Below are 19,393 nucleotides of genomic sequence, written 5' to 3' on the forward strand. Positions count from 1 at the left end.
ATGTACACTACATATATTATTTTTATAATATTGATGAATAATTTAAATATACATGATAATTCATATAAATTCTGGCCCATTATTATTTTGTTTTTGTTTTGCAAAAAAAGGACATTCTTGATCATTATAGTTTTATTGTTATGATTGATATATTATTATATATTATATTATTTTTTTTTTTAAATATTTTTTTTCAGAATAATGAAATTGTAGGCTACGTTCAAACTCAAAAAGAATATTTTTTAAACTGAATTTCGAGTGTTCTACATTATTTTTATTAAATCTCTATCTAATTGTATAAAATATATTATTTATCATATATTTACTAAAATATCTTCAGGCTGACGAGCTTTTCTATTTGGAAACTGTAAAGGAAAATAAATTTTGATGGTTATATTTATCAGTCATTCATGAACATAAAAAAAATGTGTACGATTTTAAAAATATTCATTTTCAATTTTAAGCCCAAAGGTTTGGTACCATCATTAATGAAGTTCAACATTTTGTTTTGGAAATCAGTGTGTATATGTATATTAGGGTGGCCCTCAAAAATCGAATGTCTTTTTTTTTTTACGCTACCCCTTAATTTTTTTTAATGGTCAAAAAAATGAGCTGTGCAAAATTTGGGACCGATCCGTTAAGGTTAACCCGTGCCCCCGGGCCTATTAAGTTGAGTCGAAGAGTCAAATTTAATAGAAATAACTGATCTANTGGGCCTATTAAGTTGAGTTAAAGAGGCCAATTTAATAGAAATAAGTGATCTATTTTTCATACCTATTTTTTTTCTTAACTTAGATTTATGTAAGTAAAATTCAAATAAAGGAAATTTCACAAGAAATTCAAAAATAATAACTTTAATGTTATTTCTTAATAAATAGCCCACAAAAATATTACATACAGTAAAAAACATTTAAAAGTCTTAAACATACATTATAACTGATTTTGTTTATTTTTACTTATTTATATTCATTTTATTATTTGGAAAACGCATATTCGTATAAAAAAAGATTCTAGAAGTTTAATTTTTTATGCCAAGTACAATAATTATATTAGATNTAAAAAACATGTAAAAGTCTTAAAATACGTTATAACTGATTTTGTTGATTTTTAATTATTTATTTTCATTTTATTTTTTGGAAAACGCATATTCGTTTAAAAAAAGATTCTAGAAGTTTAATTTTTTATGCCAAGTACGATAATTATATTAGATTTATTATTTTATGGACAGTTAATTAATGATTAATTACAAACCTAACAGTTTAATTTAATTGTTATTAATAATTTTTAATTTATTTTTCTTTAAATAATAATAACTTAAAAAAAAATATTTTAACAATAATTGAATTATATTATTATAATATATTTTTTGATAATGTACTTTTTTTACAATTAGGAAATTTTTTCCGATCATTACTTACTATTTGTAAAACGTATTANTAATTACTTACTATTTGTAAAACGTATTGTTTCTGTTCTTCATTTGTAGTTAATATATTAATGTAGTCTTAGATTAATTTAATGCCACGCTAGGCTGTATCATTAATGACTCGTAATTTACTTATAGTATTTAAAGCATTTATGTAACTGTTGTTCGCACTCCAAAATGATGGATCAATTTTCAAAAAATCAGTGTTCAGATTAAATAGTTGTAAATTTGATGGTAACTTACTACCAGTTATTTCGTGGGAATAATTATCAATAAGATAAATATTAGTTCACAATACTTTAAAAGACGCTAAAAGTATTGTACATTTGTGATGAAAACGTATCATTTAATATATAATAATAAACATGTAAAATATATTTAACGTGTTCACAAATTGTCTGCTGCATTTATACGACACAAATTATGTCAGTTGTCGAAAATAACTCAAATATTCTTATCTTTAATAATAATATAATTGGTACTATCTTAAAGTAATTCAGTAAACCAAAATTGATATATTGATACGACAAAATGTAATAATACAATCAATTTTGTTAAATTTGTAATTAATCATTAATTAACTGTCCATAAAATAATAAATCTAATATAATTATTGTACTTGGCATAAAAAATTAAACTTCTAGAATCTTTTTTAATACGAATATGCGTTTTCCAAAAAATAAAATGAAAATAAATAATTAAAAATCAACAAAATCAGTTATAACGTATTTTAAGACTTTTACATGTTTTTTACTGTATGTAGTGTTTTTGTGGGCTATTTATTGAGAAAACAACATTGAAGTTATTATTTTTGAATTTCTTGTAAAATTTCCTTTACTTGAGTTTTACTTTTATTATTCTAAGTTAAGAGAAAAAAAAGTTATAAGACATAGATCAGTTATTTCTATTAAATTTGACTCTTCGACTCAACTTAATAGGCCCGGGGGCACGGGTTAACCTTAACGGATCGGTCCCAAATTTTACACAGCTCATTTTTTTAACCATTAAAAAAAAAAAATTAAGAGGTAGCGTAAAAAAAAAAAAGACATTCGATTTTTGAGAGCCACCCTAATGTATATATAAAATAAAAATGCATAAATAAATATTTAGTTGACACGGTCACAGCACACTTCCAGCTTTACCACTGAATGGTGATTGCGACACAGCTACCTTAGTACCTAGCTAGTCTCCTTGTTTGACAGGTCACGTGACACCGAGTGACTGCGGGTGACACGAACCGGTCCTGCGACGCAATATTAACACTTTCGACTTCCTCATGGAGACTTATATTTCAACTTTCACAAGTAAATCATAGTGATATTTTTGCGGCATTTTTTATATATTAATTGTAACTATATATCGTCATTAATATCAATCACTATGTTATTTTTCATTTAAAAATAGACGCATTTAAACCTTGACTCTATCATAGTAAAAAATACATTACATGTATTTAAAATTAGTAAAACTATAAAAAAAATATGTAAAAATATATTGATATGAAACTGTACAATTCCCAGAGTAAATTATTTCACGACTTTATACTTTTAACGTTAAGTTAATTATCTTAACATAGATGACGGATCGGGGGGTTTTACTTGACAATCGTATAATATCAATTCCAACCAGTAATTTTATTATATATATATACAAACTAATAAATATTCAATATATCAATATATTAACATTAGAATAATAATAGTAAAAAAAAACAAACAAAAACGAAACATCACCCAGCCATCAGCCATCCATAGTGCAATTAACGTTGAATTGACTGCCAAAACGCTTCCCAATTAATTGTTCCTTTTGCGTATGGAATGTCAACGTGCGCTGCTCTATTTCCGTCNGCGTATGGAATGTCAACCTGCGCTGCTCTATTTCCGTCGAGCACTCGCGTAATAGCACGTAACGGGTAATATAAAGTGTTGGTTGTCACCTAAACAGGCCAATACCAACCAAAAAACAATAGAATAAAATTAAAAACACGCCAGCTCACTGGCCACGAGTCATCAGACCCAAAAGATGCGGTACGACTTCAATCGCGTACACCGACGTAGTGCCCGCAAGGTGCCGGTAGTGCCGGACACGATTGTTGTCATTACATTGAGAGGGGTAATGCCAATTCGAGCTATGTGTAACTTTACCGGCTACACACATAACTTTTGAACATTCTCCCCCTTGGAAGACGACCAAGTCTTACAATTGAAGCTGAGATAGTTGATCCATGGAAGGTACAGAGAACTACAGAGCTTGATGGCATGGGTGGACAACTCATAACAGATAATAACAACAATATAAAGTATAAAAGAATTTGAATAACAACACAATGAATACTGATAACAAATATATAAAACGGTGACAATGGTATAAATATAAAAAATAAATAAATAAATACATGGCAATATGCATAACCACCAATATATTTTGAACAATATTTTGAACAAAATTTAAAAAATAAAAATTTATTCGCAATTAATATGAAACATTATATTACAATATAGACTTGAATAATATAACTTGTTTCTAAACTTTTCATGAACCATTTGGTATTCCGTACACTCGTAAAATTATCAACTGATTAAATGCAGTTTTATGTTTAATTAATGATATCGAAAAATATAATTTTGTCCTCTTATAAAAACTTTCTGAAATACTGTGCGACATTTTGTCAACACTAATCAACGTGTCGTGATCTAGTGTTCGAATCCGTTTAAGCCGCAATAGATGTTAATAATAACCAATTCAGCGATTATTTTATAAATTAATTTAATATTAATTTAATTCTATATGCAACCACCCAACAAGCCGGTATATAAATGGTTATATCTTGTAATGATGTATATTAATAATGCATAATCTACCCATTTTATGTATTAAGTGTTTGTAACTCAATAATTATTCGTCCTAAAATTGTTGTCGACCTGTTATTCATTATTGCAAGAAAAGTGCTTAAAATTGGCTAATTTGAATTTTATTATCATATTTATTATTAAAAACCAATAATAATAATACGATATTATCGTACTCTATGAATGATTAAGTTTTTAGAGGTATGGTGATCAATTTAACAACTAAAAATTTAGTTTTAGATGTTGCACTAAAAAGATTAAATTAAGTAACACGAATTACAATGGCTTTAACGCCGAAGGTTAGAGTAATTTATTTTTAAAAAAAGAAGAATAATCAAGAAATTATTATAAATAATAATACAATGTGCACGAGGCTAAGCCGTCGGTAAAAAGAAATAACAAAAGAACAACGTAATAATAATATGACAGGTGCGAGATCGTAACGTCAACTAACTACGGACGGTTAAATTAAAATCTACCATCACTAAGATACACGAATAGGGACGATTACATAACATATAAATTTACAAACGATAACAACTCACGCGACATAAAAACGGTAACAGTGACTGACTAGATAAGGTCGTGTCTGGGGTAAGCCACAGTACTCCCCCACATAAACAAAAAACGAACTCGTTTTTTTGGTAGCACTTTTACTGTTTGAGCGGTGTATGTATGATTTAACAACAAATCCTTACGCATCACAAAAGCAGGCATCAAGCGATCAACTGATATCCATTGAGTTGTATTTGCACGTTGTACTTTGAACACTTTATCTCTGGGTTCCAAAACCACGAAAGGTCCTTCTTATTTAGGCTGTAGGTGCATTTGATCAGCGTCGATACGAATGAAAACGTGGCTGACCTGTTCCAATGACGTAGGCACAAAAACGGCGCGGTGCGTATCGTGGTTAGTTCTCGCCGTCGGCCGCAACTCAAACATAGCTTGTTTTAGCTTACCGACTAGATCCGGATGGCGAATTGTTGCAGGTACTTGGTAAAAAAGTTCGCCTGGAAGAAGTAGTGACATACCGTACACTAAATCTACCGGGGCCGCGTTGATTTCCTCTATCACTGTACATCTTAACGCGAGCAACATGACAGGTAATTTCTCGCTCCAGCTGGTTGACCCGTGTGCTGTAAGAGCGGCTTTCAGCGTACGATGGAATCTTTCAACCATACCGTTTGACTTAGGGTTGTAAGGTGATGTACGTAATCCAAACGTATTTGCTAACGCCCCAAAAAGTTCTGATTTGAATTGTCGTCCCTGATCCGTCGTTATAAGATCAGGTATCCCGAAACGCGAAATCAAGTTTATGGGAAAAAAGCCTAGTGGCATCCATTGGCCGTCATATTTTTGTTCAAGTACACCACCTACAGCAATGTTACTGGCGTCCGTGCAGAGCCGTAGATGAACATCTATTTTAGGGTGCGCCAACTGAGTAGTAGCGGCGAGCGCTGCACTGTAGGTGTTGAAAGCGGCGCGTGTGCTGTCTGTCCATTGTAGATGTCGATCCCTTTTCGTTACTTTTGACACTAAATCATACAATGTGACTTGAAGTGTCGCTGCATTATTGATGAAGTGGTGATAAAAATTAAACGAACCGATAAACCGTTGGGCCATTCTCTGATGGTTGCAAACAATACGTACGTGGAGGACAAGTTCCTCTTGATTGCGTGATGTGATCTAGATGTCGTCGATGTAAGCGAAAGCATAATCCAGTCCGCTTAACATATCGTTTACCACGTGTTGAAAAGTTTGAGCTGCGTTTTGGAGTTCGAACGTCATCACTGGGAACTCAAATAGACCAAAGGGTGTTATAACGACCATTTTTAGTATAGCCTATTCATCGATGGGCATCTGATTGTACGCCCTGATAAGATCCATTTTAGTCAAGACTATTTTTCCTTTAAGATAGGCAGTGAAGTCATGAAGGTTCGGCAGTGGGTAACGATCTGCACGCGTCAACATATTGAGACGCTTATAATCACCGCATGGGTGAAAAGTTCCATCCTTCTTGGGAACTAATTATAAAGGACTGGCCCACACACTCGCCGACTGTCTACAAATGTCATTCTCTAGCATATAATCAAATTAATTTTGAGCGACTTTGGCCTGGCCTGAAGGCAGACAACGGGGACGATAGAACAGCGGCGGACCGGTGGTGACGAGTTCATGAACAACATTGTGTGCAAAACTACTGGGCGCCCGTGAATTACGTGTGACGTTGAGGTAGTCTTTGATAATGCTAGACCACTGCTGCGACCACTGTACTTGTAGGGTTGATATAAAATCACCTTTCGCTTATGTAGTAACACTGCCCGTGCGATGTGTAGAATCAAAAAGCCGATTCAGTTTAATGTCAACTAATAAGCCAAAATAATGCAAAAAATTTGCACCGATGATGAGCCACGACATATCGGCCATTTCAAAATCCCATACAAACGTACGAGGAAAACCAAAATCCAAACGAAGTGTTTTTTTTCCACATGTACGATGCGAGTGCCGTTTGTCGCTGTGAGGATGATGTTCGAATTAGCGTGTGGTGCACCGATCGGTGGTTTGACTGAAATCTTGGCGCCGGTGTCGACATGAAAGAGTCGATTTGTTCGTATGTCAGCAACAAAAACACGTCGCCCTGGTTCCGTGGAAGGGGCATCAGAAACGCCATCGCCACGCGTTTCAGTTTTCTGATTTAAATGAGCAAAGTGAAACACAATTTTGTGCTTTGTCATAAAATCGCCTAAAAACATAAATCATTTTGACATGGTCGTGAACATGACCGGGGTCATGTTCGAAATTTTTAACGGTTCCTTTCCCTGAAGTGATCATCCTGTTTTTGACTAGACGACGTAACGCTCATACTAGCAATTCATGTGATTAACGTCAAAACTGCGTTCTCTAGAGCGAAGTGTCTGTTATCCATAGAGCCTGTGGATACATCATGTATCTCCTTGTCACCACTGACGTCCATGACGCGATCAACACGCTCAGCGAGCTCTGACACTGACCCGTCTGTACCAGCAATGATGGTGGAAATTATTTTCTTAAACTCTTACAACGATAGTATCGTCTTTGATCATATTAAAATGTTTCTGCAGTTATATCGTAACTTTTATACTTTAATAGTACAAACGTTTTAAAGATCTCCTATTATTAAAATTATCCAATTAATCAATCAATCGATCAAACGAATCAGGTGATTCAAACTAATCCTTGCACTCTTACACCTCTTTACACCTCGCCACTATTATAGATTACATCGTATCCAATAATAACATTACTTTTTCTAAGATTATTTATTTATTTCCTTGATATCCTAAAATTTCAGCGCCGATTGGCTCTGGATTTTTTTGGTAGGATAACTAATCTACTATATTTAAAATCTCTCTGAGTATTCAGTCTCATATATTTGAATTAACAATTTGTACAGAGAATTCTTTATTTCATCTCCTGTCTTTTATAGGAGTACGTTGTTTTTCCTTATTGTTTGAAATGCATCTTTAAAATGTGGTTTTAGAATTTATATATTTACATTTGAGTAAAATTCACCGTTGGTGTTTTCTTCTTCTCCATATAGCTCTTCTACGTATTCTTTCATCTATTTGCTATCGCCTTCTTGTCTATAGGTAAATTTTACACTTTAAAACGGATAAATCCTAATGTCTATAAATTGGTACTATAGGATTATACAAACACGTAAAAGAAAGTTCATACGTTTTCAATATTCGTGAATTCAAGTAAGACGTCAGTAACCAAATAGAGTGTATACCATCAGTAAACGGTGTTTAATCGCTCTTTAGTAGATAGACTTTGTACTCTAGCTAGAAAGCGGAGGTACCTTAATCAGACTGGACTTTTTTTATTGATTTCTTTTAATTTAATGTTTTTTACAATTTCATAATTAGAATATATTTTATGTTAATTTCTTATGCTTAATAAGAGTATAAAGTTAAATTTTTCAAATGGAGACATTTAATTAACTAACTAGTTTGATAGATAAAGATCTAAATCAAAAAACTGCCGGAAAATGGCAGAAAAAATTTTTGGAACAATATTTTAAAAGTTATAATTTTAAAGACAAGGATGTTGTTTTTTTTATCACTAATTATTTCCCGGCTGTATTCTTCCTTCCGCCTAGGTATAAAAATGAGAATAATTTTCGAAATATTGGCCCAAAGTTGTTATCGATCAGTAATTTTCTTAACTAAATCATTTTCTACCAAATAATATTAATAATTAATTTACTTACTACATCTATCACAACATCATAATGTTCTCTATCATTAAGCAAGTATAAGCATCTTTCATTCTCGTCTTTGTTAACAATTCCATTTTTGCTAATAAAGTGCCATCCCATCAGAGGATATAAAGTGTAAATATATATGGATATATCTAAAAATTCAGCTGCTGTAGCTATTTCGGGAGATTCTGCATACTCATCTAAATACATGTAAAGAGTAATTTATAATAACTTGAAAAATAAAAAAATTTACTATTGTTAACGATAATTAAAATATTTTTAGCATAAAAATATTCTAATATAAACAATGTATTACCAAATTTTTTTCGTAAATTAAACTTAATATTGGATTAAACTAATAACTTGTTGCGCACATTTTAAAAATAGTGCAAATTTTTTTATACATTTAGTGATAATGTTATTGGAAATATATATGTATACATATAAAAGATATATGGTAATTATTGATAATTTCTTTAACCAAGTAAAATATGCTTTACATTTTCAACCATAATTTTGGAAAAGAATTATTTTCGGTGTTGTTGGTTGAGTTCCTTTTTGTCTGGTGTATGATAGGTAACCAAGTTTTGCTGATTTTCCATTCATCTTCTCTGTTAAAATTTTCCGGGCATTTTTCGATTTCTATTGATTCCTTGTACATCCGTTTGCCAAAATGAGTTTCTTTGTTTAGTATTTTTACTTTATTGAATTGTATGTCATGTCCTCTGTTTTTGGCATGTTCAGCTACAGCAGATTTTTCTGTTCTTTGGTACTCCACGTCTTTTTCATGTTCTTTTATTCTTGTCGCAATAGCTCTTCCTGATTGTCCAATGTAAGATTTACCACATGAACACGGTATTTCATATACTCCAGGTGTTTGCATCTCGGGCAGTTTCGGGTTTTGAAGTAGTGATCCTGCAACTGTGTTTGGTTTGAAGACGGTTCTTAATTTGAATTTTTGCGCGATCCTTGATATGTGGTCGGTAATTATGTGCATGTACGGCAGTTCCTTTCTTTTCATCTTTATTGTTTTCGTCATCTATGATACGCGTTGCATTTTTTCTTTTCACTTCTTTTTTAATTGCCTTAGTAATGTTTTAATTGTGTACCCATTATTATTTAGTGCTTGTCGTAAGTATGTTTTTTCCTCATTCATCCACATGGTCTTCATCAGCTATTCTGACAGATCTTGTTGCCATTGTGTGTAATAATACCATTTTTTGTGAGGGGCAATGGTGTGAATCGGCATGTAAATATTTATCTGTATGTGTACTTTTTCTATACACTCCTGTGCCAAATTTCCCATTAGACTGTTTTTTTAACATTACATCCAGGAATGGAAATTTTCCGTTTTCCTCAGTTTCCATTGTGAACTGTATGTTGGCGTGTATGCTGTTTAAGTGTTGCAGGAAAGATTGTAGTTTGTCCACGCCGTGTTGCCATAAAACGAATGTGTCATCTACATATCGCAACCACATTTTGGGTTTTTGAGTATACGTGCTCATTGCTTCCGCTTCATACCATTCCATGAATATGTTGGCAAATACTGGTGCTAGTCTTGATCCCATTTCCATTCCATCAGTTTGTTCGTAGATGGTGTCTTGGTATGTGAAAACTGTTGTTATGGTGTATATTTCTAATAAGCCTTGTAATTTTTCATCTATCTATTCTTTCACTTTTATAATATTCAGTGTGTTCCTCACTGGCACCCTCTTAAATAACGAAACAACATCGAAGCTGACGAGAATGTCTCGTTCTTCCCAGTTTGCTTGTTGTAGTTTTTCCACAAAGTCCGTCGAATTTTTCACATAAGAAGACGATTTTCCAGTGTTAGTTTTTAGAATTCTTGCTAAGTAACCTTCTAAGTTACATGTAGGCGAGTTTATGGCACTGACTAAAGGTCTAAGCGGCACATCATTCATGTGTATTTTTGGGACTCCGTATGTTCTTGGTAATCTTGGAACTGTCACTAGTAGTTGTTTTCGTTTTTTTTCATATAGTATTGCTTTCTTTGTTTCATCATTAACTAGTTTGATTATTCGGTTTAGTGGATTTTTTTTAATGATTTTATACGGTCCTTCTTCCAGTAATTTCTTCATCTTGTTGTTATATTCTGTGGTTTTCATAATTACTATGGCGTTCTCTTCATCTGCTCTAAGTATTATGACATTGTTGTCGTTCCTTAAATTTTTGAGTGCAGTTAACTCATCTTTGTTGTAGTTTTGTTTCGGTAAGACTGCTTCTCTTAGAATTTTGCAACTTTCTTGCCTGATGATTTTTTTTTTCATGGTCTTCAAGTTGGTATAGCGTGTTTTCTATACTGCTTATAATGTCCTCCTTTGGGATTTTCTTTGGAACTAACGAAAAGTTAAAACCTTTTTCCAGAATGATTATTTCATTATTAATCAATTCCTTGTCAGTTAAATTGACAACTGTAGTTTTCTTATTGGAGTTGTAGTTTAGCTTTTCTTTATTCTGGATTTTCTTTTCAAGCCTTTTGAATTTTTCTACTTGTTTGATTTTCCTTTTTGTGTACACTTTAGTTTCTTGTTTTTCGACCATATTTGTTAATCTTGATAGGGTGTCTTCTTCAAGGTCCGTGTTCAGTTTGTTTTTTCTTCAGTTAGGTCATTATCGATGTTAGCCAGTTTCCTTCTGATTTATATGATATCATTCCGTAATAGTTTTTGACTGGCCATTCCTAAAATTCTTCTCGCACCTGTGGTTTTCATCGGATGATTAATAACAATGCATTGTGGTATTATTCTTTTGTCTCTGCATCTCTTCATAAGAATTATTTTAATGAAAAATGAAACTTTTTAAACATGTCGTTAGTAACACTGTATCGTGTTTTTTTAGTCATAAACAAAGTTGTCTTAGTATATAAAAATCCATCGATTTCTAAATTATAATAAGTTTACAGTTGCCTAGTAATAACATTTATATCTACGTTTACTTGAATCACGGGAAATAATCCTTTAGAGTGCCTCTTTTTTTTCACATAATTTGCCGGTATATTTTCGATAATCGACAGTCAGTCGAGCCCAAAAGCTGAGTATGATAAAAAACAATAACGTTTTTTACCTTGTTTTTTCCAAGTGAGTATAAAGTTAAAAAATTATTAAATTTCAGTGATTGATATACTAGATTGATCAATCGAGTAACTCAAATTTCACCATAGATGATTTTGTTATTTAATTCAAATTGATTAGTGATTTACAATAAAGAACTACTCTCGAAAAAATAATTTATTTATTCTTACATGTGTTGTACATTTTTGAAATACGGGTTTCTCGTTCCTCTTCCTTTGTCATTAGTTTAAATGAATTGGAATCTTTCATATACTTAAAAATAATGATAATTAAACACGATAGTTTACTTATATAAAAAATTAAAAATGTATTTACGTTGACTATCATCTCACGCAATACTTGACCATTCTTGACTGTACCACTTATCCAGTAAGAAAGAGCACTAAAGAAACAATTTCCGTCCCCTGGTACATACACCAAAGTTTTTGGAATATTTCGATACTTCTCAGGTTTTTTTGGAATACAGATGTTCATCATTTGAAATCCTAATTCTTTGCATTTTTTATACTGCCAATTACAGCCGACTGGTAAAAATCGAGGTTTCTGGGCCTTACGATTCTTTGAAAATAAAATATATTAAAATCGATTAGCAATCAACTTGGTAGTTGCATATACTGTATATAAAATTCGAATTTCTTTTTTTTTTACACTATCCCTTATATATTTTCACTCAACCGGTATTAGTTCTTATCATGACAAAAAAAATGGCAATCATTACCTACAATAAAATGGTAGTTAATGTTTAGATATCCATAGTCTGCAAATATAGAATGTTCATTAAGTAAGAAAAGGGTAGCTATTATTCTCATTTTTTGTAATGTTATTGTTTACTAAGCACTCTATATATTAGGGTGACCCTCAAAAATCGAATGACTTTTTTTTTAAGCTCCCCCTTAATTTTATTTTAATTGACAAAAAAATGAGCTGTGCAAAATTTAGGAACGATACGTTTAGGTTAACCCGTGACTTATTAAGTTGAGTTAAAGAATCAAATTTAATAAAAATAACTAATTTATGTCTCATACCTTTTAGCTTCGATATAAAACTGAGGAGGTATTGGTTTTGCTATGATGTGTTTTTTTTTGTGTCTATTACCACTTTTTCTCAGCTCTCACTGAACCGATTTCTTTCAATGATACGTCAAAAGATCACAAATCGTATCTAGTCGAAGACATTACCCTCAAAAATTGAAAAAATTTCCCTCGTCACCTGTAAATGAGGGAATTCTCCAAAAAAATTACAAATTTAAAAATTGCTAATTTTTGAAATTTTTTAATTTTTTTTTCTTAAAACTGCATTATTTTTTCAAAAATTAACAAATAAATATAATTTTTTTTTTTATAGATGTTTGATGTCTTTACCTATCATTTGGTATATTTTTTTAATAAATCTAACTCTTTAACTAACTTAAACATTTTTTAAAATAACCAAATCAATATAATTTTTTTTGTAGATACATGAAGTCTTTTCCTATCGTTTGGTATAATTTTTAAATAAATTTGACTCTTCACCTGCCCACAGAGGGGTATTCAAAATGACAACTATTTCACAAAAAATTAACTTTTTTAACTTAACTTTTGAAAGTGTTCCAGAAAGTCTGACACTTTTATATGTATCTTACATTAAAGTTATTGTAATATACACAAGTTTTTTATGAGAAAGAATATTGTTTAATAATCCCTTTTTCATTTGAAATACTTTATCTTAATCAGGATATTAATAAGGAAATAGCATATCATGTTGTTTTTGGAATAATCCACCAATTTTTTAAAATTAAACACTATCTAAAGATTTGCATCGAAGCGTTTTTTTTTTGATAATGATTTTAATTACTGTCAGATATCATTATACTTGNATTTGCATCGAAGCGTTTTTTTTTTGATAATGATTTTAATCCAACTATGCCACGACCCCCCTATGTTGGGTTTTTTTTTGCTTAAATTAGAATTATGAAAGTAAAACTCAAATAAAGGAAATTTTACAAGAAATTCAGAAATAATAACTTTAATGTTGTTTTCTCAATAAATAGCCCACAAAAACAGTATATTCAGTAAAAAACATGTAAAAGTCTTAAAAATAGGTTATGATTGATTTTGTTTATTTTTATTTTTGAAGTTTAATTTATTTTGAACAAAACACAAGTGCTTCCTAAATGACCACTATTTACAGCAGTTGTATCGAAAGATAAAGCCTTTACTTTTTTATTCATGTTCCATTGGACTAAAGTTTCATATAGCATTAATGCTTGATTTTTTGCTGTCCCTTGTTCTATTATTGGAACAGTGAAAAGTTAGCATTACTGTCTCTTAAATCTGAAGGAAGCTTACCATCAGTGTAATACTAGAGCATTTATATCTGAATCATTAAATTGATTTTTAATTGAAGCTGTCTTTTCTTTTCGTAAAATTGCTAGGAAACGTTGAATTTACGATCTATTAAAAATAAAATCATCAATGTTCTCCCTAACCCTTCAACAATGACAATAAGTATGTGTACAGCAATCTATCGCATATTTCACGGCTGTCCATAATACAAACTGGTTTAGGAGTAAATATTTTTCAGTTTTTTTGGTGATGGCAATTCAAAATTATTATCAGTATCATCGGTATCGGTGTTCTCATTTAATGTAGTATATGCCATTGAAATTTCCAAATCTAAAAATTATTTAAATCATAAGTAATAAAAAATATTATTTTTAATGTAAATTTTTAGATAATTTTAATTTTTTTAAATTTTAATTCAACATACCCTGTAAGACGTTTGTGTTTTAAAATTCTATTTATTCGTTATCATTATAATAGTTAATTTCATTAGAAATTCCATCAAAAATACTGGTAGCCCATCTTCTCTTTGACTTATTAAAAATAGTCTAACTTCGTCTATATTTATAAGGCTTAAAGCATCAGATGTGCAATGTCAATCAAGTTATTAAACTTTAATGTAAAATCATCTACCTTTTCTTTGTAGCTAACTGCAATTCGTCCAACGTGTTTTTGTAAAAGTCGCGAGTTTTCATACAAACGTTCCATTTTTTCAACACAATTTCTTTCCAACATAATAAAGATCCGCGCTTTATTCCAAAAAATCATTCCTTCGCGTAAAATTAATAACGCACTTTGCCGAACTCTTAATATTATTCTTAAATAATATTACTCTCAAATTAAAAAACACATGTGTTGAAAACATTGTAAATTAGATAGTAATTTAGTACCAGTTATATCGTGGGAATAATTACCAATAAGATAAATATTAGTTCGTAATACTTTAAAAGACATCTTTAAGAACAAAAATAGTGTACCTTTGTGACTAAAATGTATCATTTCATATGTAACAATAAACAGGTAAAATATGATTAAACGTGTCCACAAATTATCTGCTTCATTTATACCGCACAATTTTTGGATGAAAATAACCCAAATATACTTGTAATTAATAATAATACAATTGGTACTATATTAAAGCAATTTAGTATAGCAAAATTGATACATTAATACGACAAAATGTAATAACACAATAGTTTTTTTTAGGTTTGTAATAAATAATAAATCTAGTATAATTATCGTACTAGGCATAAAAAATTAAACTTTTACAATTTTTTTTTTTAACAAATAGCGTTTTCCAAATAATAAAATGAATATAAATAAGTAAAAATAAACAAAATCAGTTAAAATGTATGTTCAATACTTTTAAATGTTTTTTACTGTATGTAATATTTTTGTGGGCTATTTATTAAGAAATAACATTAAAGTTATTATTTTTGAATTTCTTGTGAAATTTCCTTTATTTGAATTTTACTTACATAAATCTAAGTTAAGAAAAAAAATAGGTATGAAAAATAGATCACTTATTTCTATTAAATTGGCCTCTTTAACTCAACTTAATAGGCCCAGGGGAAGGGGTAACCTAAACGGATCGGTTCCATATTTATTACAACTCATGTTTTGACAATTAAAAAAAATTAAGCGGCAGCAAAAAAAAAAGACATTCGATATTTGAGAGCATCCCTAATGTACAAAATCCTCAATAAATAAGGAAACAAGTCAAGTGTTGCTTACAAAGAGAATAAGAGATAACTTTTTCTTACGTAATGAGCATTCTATATTTGCAGGCTATAAACACTTTGATATGTGAAAAAAAATTAGCTGCCATTTTATTGTAGCTATTGGTTATCATTTTTTTGTCATAATAAGAAATAATACCGGTTGAGTGAAAATATATATTATAAGAATTTTACTTTTAATTTTATTTTATCATTTCATTAATTTTGCGTTATCTTTTATATAATAATTAACAATGAGGTTTATGTTTGCATTGTAAAAAACTGCAATAACTCTAAAATTGCTACCAAAAATGATGAATGTAAAGTGTTTAAAATACCAAAGGATTTTCCTCGGATAATTTTTTTATTATAAATTCATAAAAAGTATATTTGTATCTTAAAAAATGTTAAATTTATTTAATAGTTATAAAGAATTGTTACAAAATTGCAACAGAAATAATTTATTAGGGAAATTATTTGATACATTAAATAAGAATTTTATGGTTTGTAAAGTTCATTTCAAATCAAATATGTTTTCTAATCCAGAAAAGTCTAGAATTGTTTCTAATGCTGTCCCTACAAAGCTACATTAATAATCTAAAATTTTCATTAAGTACTTATAGACTGAACCAGTATTACTTGGAAAATATTTGGACATTTTTGCAATCAATGTGGTAATAATCAAGGTTATCAATCCCACTTCTATTGCGTTTGTTAGAACATTCAAAAAAATTCTTTCAAATAGTCTGAGGGATAAAGTTGTCTGAATAACTTAGATGAAATGTTAACAAAATTATGTGATGTTTTTCCTCCATCTTATTACATTTAATCTTGAGAAAACACCTTTTTAATTTTAAAAATTTAAAAGTTGGTATTGTTGATTATCGTAATTTATGTTTTTCTGCTATAAATGCCCTTACTTATGTATTGTGGCTATCTAGTTAAAAATTCACTAGAAAAACACAATTGTGGTATTTTATTGGTTATGTTAAATCTCAAAACAGCTAGATGAATCTTTTTCTTTTTTACATATTTTAATATTTACAATAATGAAAATATATCCACTTATGGAAACTTAAATACTCCACCTGTTGAATTTGTAAATTATATTAATAAATTAGATAATATTTTTATAGAAGAATTTCTAATATTTGCTGTAAACAATAATGTAGGAAAAGAAATGAGAAATTTAGTAAGTAATTCATTCCATTGAGCTACACTTAAAACAGGAACCTGATGCTCTTTTTGGTTTATTACAGTTTCGAATAGTGTGAGAAGTACTATAACAATTAAAACAGCGTTTCACATTAATTGTTATTTGATCTTTCTTCTTGTCTTCAACCTTTTTTTGTATTACAGTTGAATTGGTTTGTGAATACTTAAATAAACTATTACCAAAAACTATCCGCTTAGTACTTACTTTATTTAGATTTTCATAAGTTAGTATGTCATTAAACATTTCATCAGTGTCTTTATGATGTTTTGACAAGTATGTGACCATTTCACGTAAATAAAAACCTTTTAATAATTGTATTTTAACTTGATCAAATGATAAATTTAATTCACTACATAAACGTATCTTCTCATAAATATAATCAACAGTAGGTTCGCCTTTTAATTGAACTCTAGAGACTAAAATTCAGTAGTATTTTGATCACCAATAAATAACCTTGTAAATTGTTTTTTTAAATATTTTCCATGAAGAAAAACTGCGACTCTTAAACCACTGTTGAGCTGGTCCATTCAAATTTGCTTGAACAGACTCAATCCTTAAAGTATCAGACCACTTGTTAATATCAGCTATGCCATTAAATGTATTTAGCCAATCTTTGGCTTCTGATCTAGACTCGTAGCCCCTAAATGGTTTTATACTTTTGTTAAGATCTGGCATAACATAAAATTGATTACCTTGGTTACTCGTAATATTAAAAACAGCGAGTTGTTGCATAAATAAACGATTTTGTTCCATCATTAATTGAAACATAGTGTTCATATAAGATGTAGAGGGCTCTTCAAAAGTATCACTGGTAATGACTTGTTGATCATCCTGAGCCGTGTCGCCATGCTCTCCATTTTTATCAAAATACATCATGGTTTTCGAAAACCACTTCTGAGATTGAAGATTGTAGGCCATATAATATGATATAATAATAATAATAATAATAATAATACGGTGAAAGGAGAACATATAAAACAAAACCAGTTGGTTCTTTAAACTTTTGAAAACATAATTGTATTTTCATAAAGCACATAAAAAAAAAAAATTAATAACAACGCCATAAAAAAACTTCGTAATGTAACATTGCATAATATATAACATAATATAATAAAGATAATTGTTGTGGCCAGTACCACCAACCAATGCCTTCACAATTGACATGTTTCTTTATTTACTGAACACTCTATAGATAAGGAAATTACAGGAAACAAACACAACCATCACCAGCCGTGAACACTGATAAACTGATAACAATTTTATTGTTAGAAAAAGTTATTCTAAGAGAAAATTTTAGGGGTAACTTTTGAAATTAAATAAAAACTACCACACTTCTATACATTTCTCAATACTTAAAAGTTAATATTTCAAAAATTAAACCATTAAAATTTTTTATAGATCAGTCAACATTTTATTTAGACCATTTGTCAGTTAATAGTAAAAAAATAACAATTTTCCATTATTTTTTTAAAAGTTACTTTTATTAAAATGTGGATAGTATTCCTAATAAATCACACAGTATAATATTCAGGGTAAGACTATAACATGTATTCTAAATAAATAGTATGCTTTAAGGCCTCTTGAAAAAAAAAATCGGAAATTTGCTACAGCCTAAAATATAACTGAAGATTTTTGTCAATAGTTGCCTTGTCAACCATTAGATGAATTTTATTCGATTTTTGTAATAATATTTGTTTATTTATAAATATTTTACAATCGAGTATAAGCAATTTTAATACAATTAATTTTTAGTTAGATGGCTGTGTAACAAAACAAATACAATAATGATATAAATAAATAACATAATCTTTATACATATTCTTACCGAAGGTGGTTTAAAATAACTAATACAATAACAAGAAAAGACAGCATTCAATATAATACAACATAATGCAACAAGAGAGTAATTCTTTAACTGTAACATCGTTTAGTAGTCTTGAAAAATAGAAAAAATTAAATTGCATTGGTTTTAATTTAAGTTTATATACTTTTTCATTGTACTTAAAATAATTTTTAAAACAATTAGCACTGTTCATTATTTACATTACTTATGAAATGTATAATAATAGACTAATATTCGAAATATATTGTTTTAAAATTACAACTAAATTTTAAAATAATATAAATGATTTATTAATGTTATTCGTGCCAAAGTTTCGGGTATTTATGTAGCTATATTGAGGTTTTATCTAGATCAGCACAAAGCGATTACCTCTACCCTAATATTTTTCTAATATTCATTATGAATATTTTTATAACATATATGTTTTAAATTCTATGAATATTTTTAATTCGCCGATGACTCGATAATTTATTTTATTTAAAAAAAAATGTTGGTTTTGTAAAATTGTACAAAGATGTAGATTTTTTTCTCTGTGATAATTTGAACACGTTTAACATAATTATAATAAAGTGTCACTGTAATTAAAATAACATTTGTGACTTTGGTGTAATTTTACATTCAAATTAAAATTTCTGACTCATGTTGAAAAATAAAACTATAGCACCAAGAACGTTAGGGTTTATTA

The 19,393-nt window shown here is 29.6% G+C and overlaps 1 protein-coding gene across 1 annotated transcript in view; it reads right to left on the reverse strand.

Annotated features, from left to right (window-relative positions):
• LOC126895264 (uncharacterized) overlaps positions 1-18,812 on the reverse strand; it is a 45,101-nt gene extending 26,289 nt beyond the window's left edge. The window contains exons 1-5 of the mRNA XM_050666942.1: positions 18,691-18,812; positions 11,926-12,168; positions 11,781-11,862; positions 8,528-8,718; positions 327-365 (exon numbers count right to left, since the gene is read on the reverse strand). Of these exons, the coding sequence (XP_050522899.1) occupies positions 327-365; positions 8,528-8,718; positions 11,781-11,862; positions 11,926-12,168; positions 18,691-18,789 (654 nt within the window). The 5' untranslated portion in view covers positions 18,790-18,812. The remainder of the gene's footprint in view (positions 1-326; positions 366-8,527; positions 8,719-11,780; positions 11,863-11,925; positions 12,169-18,690) is intronic.
• Between the last annotated feature and the right edge of the window lie 581 nt (positions 18,813-19,393).

This window comes from Daktulosphaira vitifoliae, unplaced genomic scaffold, assembly GCF_025091365.1.
Source record: "Daktulosphaira vitifoliae isolate Bord-2020 unplaced genomic scaffold, ASM2509136v1 Scaffold_1, whole genome shotgun sequence".
Lineage (NCBI taxonomy): Eukaryota > Metazoa > Arthropoda > Insecta > Hemiptera > Phylloxeridae > Daktulosphaira > Daktulosphaira vitifoliae.